Source organism: Centroberyx gerrardi, chromosome 10, assembly GCF_048128805.1.
Source record: "Centroberyx gerrardi isolate f3 chromosome 10, fCenGer3.hap1.cur.20231027, whole genome shotgun sequence".
Classification (NCBI taxonomy): domain Eukaryota; kingdom Metazoa; phylum Chordata; class Actinopteri; order Beryciformes; family Berycidae; genus Centroberyx; species Centroberyx gerrardi.
Genome location: NC_136006.1, coordinates 10287823 through 10299843, shown reverse-complemented (window position 1 = coordinate 10299843; position 12021 = coordinate 10287823). Strand labels below are relative to the sequence as shown.

The 12021-nt window shown below is 43.9% G+C and overlaps 1 protein-coding gene and 1 non-coding gene across 2 annotated transcripts in view; both read left to right on the top strand.

Annotated features, from left to right (window-relative positions):
• The window catches only part of LOC139910547 (tomoregulin-2-like), an 84312-nt gene extending 78048 nt beyond the window's left edge, over positions 1-6264 (top strand). The window contains exons 7-10 of the mRNA XM_078286000.1: positions 632-688; positions 958-1084; positions 3548-3706; positions 5597-6264. Of these exons, the coding sequence (XP_078142126.1) occupies positions 632-688; positions 958-1084; positions 3548-3706; positions 5597-5693 (440 nt within the window). The 3' untranslated portion in view covers positions 5694-6264. The remainder of the gene's footprint in view (positions 1-631; positions 689-957; positions 1085-3547; positions 3707-5596) is intronic.
• A 1322-nt stretch (positions 6265-7586) lies between these two features.
• trnas-aga (transfer RNA serine (anticodon AGA)) lies at positions 7587-7668 on the top strand. The gene has a single exon. It is a non-coding gene; the product is annotated as a tRNA-Ser (tRNA).
• Positions 7669-12021: the final 4353 nt, after the last annotated feature.

Here is a 12021-nt window from a genome sequence, read left to right as displayed (position 1 = left end):
TCATTGCATCATAATCTAGGAAATGTTATCACAGAATCAGTTTGCGGAAATAAATTCATTGAGCGAAGGAAAAATCAATTGCAATAAGATGATGATGGAAGGAGATATTTTCTAGCCATTGTGAAAAGAGGAATTCCATACAGCGATAAGGAGAGTGACAATGCATTATTTTCTATTCTAGTCCACTCTGTTCTATTCTGGTGTGATGTGATCTACCCTGTTCTACCATGTTCTGCTGCTCATGTTAAAAAGATAACGAATTAGGGAAGATGGTAAACTTTTAAAAATCAAAACGAGCTTGGAATTATAAGGTTCTATCTTTCTATGTTTTTCATTATTTAACTCCAAAAGGTTCTTTTTTACTACACATGCATAAAGTAACATTCAAAGATCATGAATATGCGGATAACTCAATTTTGAACCTTATAATCCCAAGCTCAAGAAATGTTGACTGGACAGCTCTACACCACATGAATAGCATATATCAAGTATTTGTTGGAGTGATATTCACATTTAACCCTCTCCATGTACTGGGATCAGTTGGAACATTTAACCCATAATGGAGGGGTGTTAAGCTAGGTGAGGCTGTACTGACCTGACACCAGGTGTAATGTGACTGTGGCCTTTTCAGGAGACATGACTGGGAACAAAGTCGGAGATGGACACTACGCACGGACCGACTACACAGGTCAGTGCATGGGTGCTGGCTGGTACACTGAGCCATGTGGATTAGCAATTAACATGCGCTGCCACTCGAGTCTGAGTCAGTCCTCACCTCTGTCAATTCAATTCATTCTCTCTTTCTCTCTCTCTCTCTTGCTCTCTCTTCCCTACCACTCACTTTCTTCCCCTTTATCATTTATCTCTCCCTCTCTTTTCTCTCTTATGTGTGCACATACAAGCATATGTATGCACACATTGCAGTAATTATGGCGCGTGTGTGTGTGTCTATTGTAGAGGACAAAGAGGACCCGAGGAACGAGCTAGCCAGAGGTCTGTACATCCCCTGTCCAGAGCACTACAAGAACTACTGTGTCCATGGAGAGTGTCAGTACCCCAGCATCCTGGCCAAGCCCTCCTGCAGGTACACACACACACACACACACACACACACACACACGCACACACATACATACGGTTGTATTACTATACTTCATTGACTACATTCATTCCCTAACCCCTTACCCTAACCTAAACCTAATCCTAATTCTAATCTTAAACCTCAACTCCAGAAACCTAACCTTGTCTCCATAAAGAAGTGAGGACCAGCAAAATGTTCTCACTTTGGAGGATTTTCCTCATCTTTCAATCTTTGTGAAGATATTTGAAATACACATACAAACTCAAGCATTCATACATACCTACACAAACACACACATGCACTCACTTGCATATATACACATACATACTTTTAAGCACACAGACACACAAAACGCAAACAGGCATTTCTGCCTAAACGCACAATGAGGAACTACTAGTACTAGATAAAAAGCCAAGGGATGACCGTCGCTATAACATTCTACAGAAATATATCTTGTTGAACCTTGAAACTTTCTATTTCTTTCAGCTGTATGTCTGATGTATAAAACTGTTCATGAGCTTGCACCTCTTACCTTGAAGGGATGTTTCCCCCGGCCTAAAGGCGAGATTAGGGAGATGAGAGCCAAAGCCAAAGTCTGGGCACCAGAGTCAGCCTTTGGTCAATGAGCTTTTTCTGTCAAAGCAGTTGGAAAACGAAACTCTATACCTTCCAACATCAGAGTCTGAAAGCTTTACTGCTTTTAAATCAAAGTTAAAGTTCTGGCTCAAGTCAACACAATCATGTCACGACTGATGATTGCCTTGTATGGCTAATTTTATCTCGGTCTCGGTAATGGCTGTTTCACTGCTGCTGGGTTTTTCATGTGTAATGTTTTGTACTGTGTTGTATGTTTTATTGATTGCACCCCCTGCCCAGGGATTACAGATGCAAATTACCCCGGTCCAATTTTAATTGTGCATCGTCCCTGTAAAAAATAAACAATGAAAGCAAAGTAAAGGAACCGCTGTGAAAATGTATTAAAACCCACCCACACGCAGAGCCGGTGAGTGTACCTGTGTGCCGCTCAGTCTGTTGTCCTTTAGGGCCTGATAGTGCAGCAGCCAGGGGGTCCGGGTCCCTCCGTCTCTCTCGCTCTCTATCTCTCTCTCTCTCTTCCTCTCTAACCTCGCTCGTCCCAGCTCCCCTAGCCAGACGCTCTCCTCGCATACAGAGCACCAGTCAGCGAGGGGAAAGTGGAAGATCTCTGGTGCCCCCTACTGGTCACAGCAATGGGAGGTTGTCTTGTAATGAGAGGGAAATCTCTAAAGGGAAGCACAGTTATATCTTTGTCTGTATGTGAGTGTGTGTGTGTGTGTGTAAACAGAGCACAAACCCCAAACAGAACAAGGTTGCAATGTTCATCTCGCATAACTGTCAGGTCGAAGTGATAGAGAACGTGAAGGAGACTGTGTGTATGTCTGTGTGTGCACATGTGTGTATGTGTGTGTGTGTGTGTGTGTGTGTGTGTGTTTGTGTGTATGTGTGTGTGTGTGTGTGTGTGTGTGTGTGTTTGTGTGTGTGTGTGGGGGGGTGTATGTGTGTACAGAACAGGGATATGCAGGTGTTGGTGGGTAACAACCTCCCCAGAGAAAGGGAAAGCAGGTAAAGAGAGAGAGAGAGATGGAGAGAGAGAGATTAAAAGGGGGACCATTTTAGCTCCTGTCTGGGGACAAAGATCATCTCCATTAGTCTCTCTCTCTCTCTCTCTCTCTCTCTCTCTCTCTCTCTCCCCCTCTCATTCTGACTTTCTTTCCCTCTCCTCTACCTCTGTGTCCCTTCCCCCTCCCTCCCTCCCCCTCTCTCTCTCTCTCTCTCTTTCTCTCTCTCTCTCTCTCTCTCTCTCCATCTTTCCTGACTCTCACCTCCTTCACGCTCTCACCTGCTCAAAGCTCCATCAATCACCTTCATCTACACAACGTGGGGTCCGGGAACCACCAGGGGTCCTTGAGGGGGTTCCAGGGGGTCCAAAGCAAATGGATGAATTGTTAAACTTCACCATTATTTCAGTTTAGTTAATGCAAGTTAATGCAATTAGAGAATGTAGAAGAATGACTGTTTTGATCATAGTTTGACTGTTATCTGTCTACCTACAATACAGACAATCATGGAATTCTGGACAAAATCATATCTAACAATAAAAATCTTCTCAGATTTGAGTCCGTCATCAAATGGGGGTCTGTGGCTCTAATGTGGACTAAATTATGGGTCCTTGATATGAAAAAGGTTGAGAATCACTGATCTACACAGTCACAGCAAACAAAAAGCACAGGTGGCCACACTGTCAAACAAGTGCATTGTTCCAGTACAGCGTCTTCATCAAGCAGGTGCTGATGTTTCAATTAGAAGCACGCAGAAAAAAACCCAACCTGCCTCTCAGTGCAAAGGAATGATGATCTCTCTCTCTCTCTCTCTCTCTCTCTCTCTCTCCTCGTGTGTGTGCGTGTGTGTGTGCGTGTGTGATCCCAGCTGTCACTCGGGTTTCAGCGGCCCCCTGTGTGACACTAAAGAGTACAACGTGCGGTACGTGGTGCCAGGCTCCGGCAAACTGCGCTACGTCCTCATCGCCTCCATCATCGGGGCGCTGCAGGTGGCCATCATCTGCGTGGTGGTGCTCTGCATTACCAGGTGAGTCATGCCCACACACACACACACACACACACAAACACAGCTTCCTAATGAGCCTGGGTGTAGTGTTTTGTGGGTATTTGGGAGTCACACGGGGGCTGTGGAGCCCCTGAGCCTAAGGCGAAGCAACTGAAAGGTCACCTTGCTTACACCACTTACAGCACTGTCACCTCTTACTGCGGACACACACGCGCGCGCACACACACACACACACATATACACACACATGCAACTATTTGAACAGGCAAGTTGTGTGTACAAGCACAGATACACAGAGATATGCACACAGGCAAGCTTACACACTTGTGTTTGAACAGGCATTTTGGTGTTCACAACATAAACACACTCCCACACACATATATATACACACACACACACACACACACACAAACACGTAAATATATAGCCTGCAGCTTCTCTACCTCCGGCTGACCTAAGCAATTTGTGACATTTAATAAATAAATGTAAAAGAGTTTCAGCCAAGAGAAAACTACTCCTCTGAGCAAAGGAGGAGAAGAAGAGAGGAGAGAAAGAGGAGGAGGGAGAAGGAGAGAGAGGGGGAACAAGTGTAGGAGATACAGAGAGAGGGAATGAAGGTGAGGGAGAGAGGGTAAGAGAAAGAGAAAAGGGAGGAGAGAGAGAGAGAGAGAATAACGGAGAATTTCGATCGGCAGCGAAATTTGCACGCAAAGTTATGGCCTCCATACATTTGAACGAGGACAGGCGTCGAGATTTTATGGAGGATTGTGGGAAGGTTAGCGTCGGAAATTTGCAAGCGTGGCGGCGAGGGGGAGGTGTCGAAAGTAGAGCTCAAGTCTACTGTATGCAAATTTCAGGCGTCTGGAGCAAGCTTTGACAAATTGAACGCCAGGTGTCTGTTTGATTGACGGCTGCTCGTAAAACATCTCCGTCCAACTTCCGCCTGTTTCACCACAGAAAATAAAATCATCGTGGAGTTGAAATTGACAGATTAAAATGTCTCCGAAATCGTGGGAGTAGGTGAAGACTGGGGAGATATGCGCATCTTTTATGTACTTACAAGCTAAGTAGTGTTCAATCCAAGTGTTGTTTTGGCTACACCCATTGTCTACATCCATTCCACAAAGCATCAGAAATTTTTGAGTGTAGCGTTGCCAAGCATCTGGAGCGTTTTCTTACCTTCACAGTAAGAAAATTTGGGATTTTAAAAAGTCTCACGTTCATGTGCATGCAGAGATTTCAACACAGCTGGCATTGCACCATCCTGCTTCTGCCCTATAGCGCAAATAAAATAACATAAAAATACAGAAAGAGGGCTATCTTCATGCCACATGGCGTGTCACATGATCAGTTGTTACGCTAGACTGAATTGCAGTTCGTGTAATGTGTTTTATGAATTGTCCTGGAGTTTCATGTGGTGTTGAGTTATCATAATTAGCCTTTCTTTAGACTTGCAATTCACTTAAAAGACCAACAGGCGGCAGTGAACACGCTTGGCAGCTCGGGAGTCATTTTGTGTATCACATTGTTATCAGGTGTCTTTGGACAGGTATATCTGATGGTTTTCACTCCAAGACACTATGTATTCACTTTAAGAAAAAAAATGTAGTCTCAAATTTGTTGCTCATACTTATTATTAACAATATAGAAAATTGTATCCTCAAAAAAAGTGTTTCCAAGCCAAAGAACTCCTATATTGGGACAAATGAAAGCACAAGGCAGGATATTGGGGCTAAAGTTTGTAATGGCATCAGAATGTGCCTTCACAGCTACCTTAGCCATATGTCAATAAGAAAATCTGACATGTAAAATGAGTATACCATCTTTCTCTTGGAGCTCCAATATTATACAAGCAGCTAACTCCTGCCACCTCTCTTCTTCTCTCCCTCTTTCAACTTCCTCTCTGCACAGGAAGTGCCCGCGGAGCAACAGGATCAACCGGCAGAAGCAGAACAATGTCCACTACAGCTCGGAGAACACCATGCGCGCCTCCACCCGGCTCATCTGAGCGCAGACACACCGGACGCACGGAGCCGGAGGACGGAGGACGACAATGACAGATACCCCCCCCCCCCCCCCTCCGCTCAGCAAAGCGCTGCGGCGTTAGACGTTCCCCCATGTAGGCCAACCCTGAAAATTAGGATCCGCTTCCCCTCACTCCTCGCCCTCTCTCCCAGTCTGAACCTTGAGAACGAGCAGGGAGGACGGCGGCACAGGGAGGACAAAGCCGGCATCCCGATCGGTCGTGAGAGTCGCATGTGGATGATGTCGTCATCGGTCGCCGCTGCCGCCAGCCCCCCCTGCCCTCCCCCCTCCCAGATGCCAATGTGTTCCCTTGCACCTTGTCACTTCTGCCCAGGGCTTCCTGAGAAACTGAACCATGGGGTCTTGGGAGGGTCGGGGGACGGGGGGGTTAAGGATACTGGATGTGAGTGTGTGTGCCTGTGTGTGTGCCTGTGTGTGTGTGTGTGAGGGGTGTAGGAGCTTTGGTAGAAGCGGGTTAGCTGGTGTCTGTCGTTTGTTTGTAGATGACGGGTAAAAGCAAATTGGAGTAGTGCAAAGCAGGGTAGTGGGGTTTAAATGAGGTGTGTGTTGTTGGGTCGGGTGTGGGTGTGGGTGGGGGTGGGAATGTGGGGTGGGGGTGGGGTGGGGGGGGGGGGGGGTCGGGGCTACACGTGATGCCTTGCACCTTGTGTTATAGGAGACCCGTGACAGAGGGCACCATGGTATTATACAGCTCTCTGTTTGGTTATTACGATGACGTCAACTATCTTGGGTTCTATTTCCAATAGTTATTATTACATTGTCTTGATGGGGTCATTTTTCTGTAAATGTAAATAAATAATTTATATCACGAAATGTAACATGCTGTGTCTGTCTTTCGTTAACGGTGCGGGGTAAGGACTGAAGTTTCAGTTGGCAGTGCTTAGCGGTGTTCTAAATGAAGATTTCCAAAATCATAGTCCCATATGTATCAATTTTTAAACATTTGTTCATTCATCATTCATTGAAAGTTCATTATTGATTCTCACCTTCACATGTTTGGTTCTCACATCCACATGTCATTCTCTAAAATATGGAGTTGAAAATGTAAAAGTGTTGCCATTTTGTCAACCTAGGACATCATTGATATACTATCCTTTAACAAGTACCATATTTTGTTCTTACTTATTTATAACCCTCACTTATTATTTTGTATAGTAGGTATTTGGGAACAAAATGAGACAAATATGTTTGCATTGTTTCAAGATGAATACATGTAAACCTCATTTTACCAAATTTCCAGGTTTCTAAACTGGTCTAGGCTTTCCTAAAGCCTCCGTAGCACTTTGAAATACTTGTTTTCAACACAGTTCCTAAACTCCACACGTTATTTATCTCTCATGTTGATTCACAGCAAGCTCTGACCAGTCTCGGGAAAGAAAAAAAATAACCAGTCTTGGGGAAGTAGCCTAAAAGATAACTTTCAAGTTGCATTGTACTGTAGAAGCTTTGATTCCAATATATGAGCAGTGGGCATATTTCTGATGATATCAATATTTTATTATTTCCCTTCCCAAGCTATATCTTTTCAGCTGTCACTCTAAAGTACATTTTTAATCGACTTTCACATTCCATAGTCCTTTTGATGTCAAATGTCCATGCGACACATCGGGCACGGAGAGAGAGCTGGGTAAGTCAATCACAGCAAGCAGCAGGTGTCCGTCGCCACAAGATGGTGCTGTTTCACCACAACAGAGACATGAAGCTAACACAATGCTGCTTTGAGACCGCCTTTTGAACGGAATAATGAACGGAATTGTTTGATATCATGACATTCACATCTTACATAACTCAAACATGAATGTAGAACAGCTTTCTTTACATTGTTGGTTTTATATTGGATCAGGCATATGTGCAAGTTGTCGTGGCCGAGTGGTTAAGGCGATGGACTAGAAATCCATTGGGGTCTCCCCGCGCAGGTTCGAATCCTGCCGACAACGATAGAACCTTTTCATCACGACAGACAGAAGTGGCTAAATAGAGGAAACAGTGCAGAACTATAGTTGATTTTTTTTTACTTTTAATCAATAATAGTTAAATGGTAACAGTACTTAAATGTTAGTCATCTGCCAAACAATGTGGTTCTTCAACTTTAGCTAACCAAAGCAGTTGCTAAGCAACACATAAGTAGCCTACTGGTATGCCTGATGATTGTCGATTAGCGCATTAATATTTACATTAAGTTATGTGGTCACAGGTGTGCTTTTATCGGTATTTCACAATGGCTTCGAACGTGACTCAGCCAATCAGAACCCAGGACAGCAACTATGCATTTGATAAATGGAGTGGACCAGTCACCATATGGAAACAACAATTAGATATTGAAGTGGTCATGTTTATCTCAGTGGGCACATGGCAACAACCATGGCAACAAACCTAAATCTCACACACACACACACACACACACACATACATAAATGAGGGCAATTATTACATTTTCCAAACTAAGTACTTTTAATGGAAGTGCACCTGCAGAACCCATTACTTGTAGCAGTGATCCTCTGCTGGGTTTGTATCCTTCCAGGTAGCCTAATTAATTGCAGTTAATTACATTCATCTAGTGTCCCAGGTGCAAATCGTCCCTGAGTAAATGGCTGGAATGAAAACCAGCAGGGCTCCGGGTCACAGAAGCAGTTGATGTTCAATTCAGTTTAGTTCATTTCAGTTCAGTTCAGTTCTTTATTTTAATCCCAGAGGGCAATTGATTTGCAAGCAGGTATAAAAACATAGGATACATCATACAAAAGAAAAAAAAGCAAAGACAAAAAGTAGGTAATGGCAAGTAGGCTAACACACAGACATACAATGCAGTATTTATTTATTTAGATATATATCTTTTTATGAATATAATGATATTCCAAGCAATGACAATGTGGATGAGACCATTCACACACATTGCAATGCAATGACCAGGGCAACAACCCAGAGAAGGAAAATCATCCAGTCTTGGTGTGTGTCCAATGCTTTTAAGACACTGTCATTATGAAATAAAAGAGACAAACACTCAATAGCATGTATGCTATATATATTTTATGCCACAGCATCAAATAAATACAGTAAGTTCACAAGTGGGATCCTATTCTATCCATACAGTATTTACACAGCTATAGTAGTAGTGAGGATGGTAGGCTATTGGATGTGAGTTGTGAGGAAGTTATGACCGTGTGTGTTGACCGAGTCTGTGTGGCCGTAAGCACTTTGGGAGTATACCGGGTCATTCTGGAAGACTCAAGAAATTTCCCACCCTGTTCTTCACAAACTAGTGTGTGTGTGTGTGTGTGTGTGTGTGTACATATGTTTGTGTGTCTGTAACACAGTCAATTTGGCACCAGAACTTAATAAACTGAACTAACACTAAGGGCAATTATGCAGAAATACAAAGATTTATGTGATGTGTCCCCAGGCACCTCCTCCCTTTTCTTGCCTATTTTCACCTGATGTGACATCCTCACACTCGACCTCTTAAAACTCATTTTTAATTTATAAGCTGTGTTTGGAATAGAATTCCCAAAGGAGAATGTGCACTCCCCTACTCCCCTCCCTCACCCAATGAAAGGTCAGGTTCCCTTGTAGTTCAACCCTTGGGCACGCCCCTGTTTGTGTACGCAGCAATGTGTGTGTGTGTGTGTGTGTGTGTGTGTGTGTGTGTGTGTGTGTGTCAGCCCAGTGCCCACATGAGCACATAGAGTGTTTGAGGGGAGGGTAGGGGGTGTTGCTTTGTCGCTTCCCAGTTCAAGCCGCAGACCCAGTCGGTGTAATCCTGGCAGCTTCCTGTCCTCTCCCGCCGGCTTCACCCCAAATCCAGTGGGCCTGCGGCCAGGGAGGAGCAGGAAGGACAGTTGTGGGAATGTCTGAGTATCTGCTCTCATCTGGGGTCTGGGAATGTGGTGCATGTTATCATTCAGGAACACCACCATTCACAGTGGATTTAGCTTTCACTGCAAGAGAGGTCAGCACAGTTGACGTTTATGTTTCTTTCCCCTTGTGACATACACTGGTAGGCTACTTACCAATCATTAAGTAATCTATACATATAGTCGACTATGTTGTATACTACAAAGAAATAGGAAAACCCCACCATATTTCCATATAGTCTCCAGCAGAAATGGGAAGAATCTATTTGAATGAAATAGGTCAGTAATCACTTGCGAGAGTCACCTGATGTGACCTTCCTTTGTGCCACTGGGTGTAGCATTTGCAGGTATTGCTTGGATTTGCATGATCTTGTTCAAACAGAGTCAAGTGCAGGTAGACTAGGAACAGAAGATAAGTCTCTGTTGCAGCAAAAGCCTGCTAGAGGTTGTGGTGGAGGCGAGCGTACCTGTATGTGTTCATTTTTGACTGCATCTTTAGATCTAGTTTTAGTCTTTTTAGGTGAAGTTTAGAGGTGAAGCTGCTACCAATTGTCTCATCACACCAGTATGCTGATCAAAGGATTCCCCTCTGTGACCATTTTGCAGTGGCCATGCTGCATCATTCCCAAGGCTATGGGGTCCTAAAAAGATCTTAATCCCTAATACTCCATGTAAGAGAGAAGAAAAAAGAGAGAAATATTTAGGAGGGGTTTTTAAAATCGAGAGCGGCAGGAATGACTGGGGATGACTTGAGTGAATTTGAACCACATCTCATCCTGCTTATCCGCCAGGACAATCCATATTTAATATGATGTATCTCAGAAGACTTACAGCTTGAGAACTCTCTTACACTGTAGAACTGATTGTATTAGCTTGTTCATGGCCTACTCCTAATCCACCACAATCCTTGTTTTTGGGACATATTGCATACAACTATTTTTTTGGCAGTGTAGAAAGGCCTTTGAAACAACATTCAGACCATGTGACACAGTATCCAATATTGCCAAAATCTTTTTAGGCAGATGAGGTCCTCGAGGCAGGGTGGTCCGCCATGCCCATTCAGTGGTGTAATAGTAAGAGGAACACAGATATTCATTTTGACAGGACCTGATATGTTATTCTGTGAATTCTTGCCACTTGCTTTTACACCCATGTAGTATAATACAATGTAAAGGTGAAATAAAGATGATTCATTGCTGAATAGTCTGGTCTCCCTGGACTGTGTAATAATGTAATAACCACACACAGAGACATGCACACATACACACACACACACACACATGCACACACAGTGGCTATGTCATGGATGAGCTCACTGTGAAATCTCAGATGGCCTTGTGTTTACCTTTGTGTAAACAGAGACCTTCATGCACACATACGCACAAAATCTCATCTCTCACACACGCTTTCTCTTTCTCTCTGTCACACACTCCACAAAAACACAACCAATGAACCTACACATCATTTCCCACACACACACACATACCCCAGCCCATCCAACACCTACCAGGTAACCAGTCAGCAGTGGAATCTGATGCTTATCTTAGAAATACATAGCTCTACCTCCAGCTCTTTACATTTTGTTTATCCCTTTGGGTGATAGCATTTTAGCTAGCACGTCTGAACATGCAGGACTGTTTTACATGTGTATTCATTTGGGAATAATGTGAATAACATCTCACTGAACTGTGAGTTTCGCTCTATTTTATAGACAACCGCTGGCAAATTGCTGTAGGTGGGGAGCGAGCGAAATAATAGCAAAAGCAAGCTATTTAATGGGAGGCACCTGGATCTCTTTCCGGAACCCTCGGGGGGCCGCAGACCCCACTTTGGGAACCATTGCCCCGACTGACTAGCCAAGAACACCCTCACATTGATTTTACAATCAAAAAACTGCACCTCAACTCTTTTGGCAGGAAAGGATTGGTCCATTGGTTTGAAAATTGATTGTGTGAACACACACACTTGAACCCATACACATTCACAGACATGAACACAAACAAGTGCACATACACACACCCGCACAACACATACACACTTTTTGAGGGTATGTGTGTAGCGTTCAACACCTCTAAAAATTGGTCCATTAGCTTCAAAATTGATAGCATCTGAGCAATTGCGCATCGCACACAGACATACACACACACAAAGCCACCCACCCATGCCTTTTCCTCTAGTAATGGACAAGGCCACCTTTAAGTGAGCGTGTGTCTAACACACGCTGGTCTGTGAAAAAGGGTCATTTAAAGATCCATCGCCATCTGTTTTGGTCCCAGCATGCTATTTTTCTCCTCTGTGGGTGCCTTTGATTTAGCAACAAAAGGGTACCATTGCTTCCTTCCTTCCCACTGCGCGACCAGACAGCCGGTCTGAGCTGGTTATACAAATCAAACGCAGCTGAGTATCCATCATATCATCATAGGTATGACCACCTGGGAC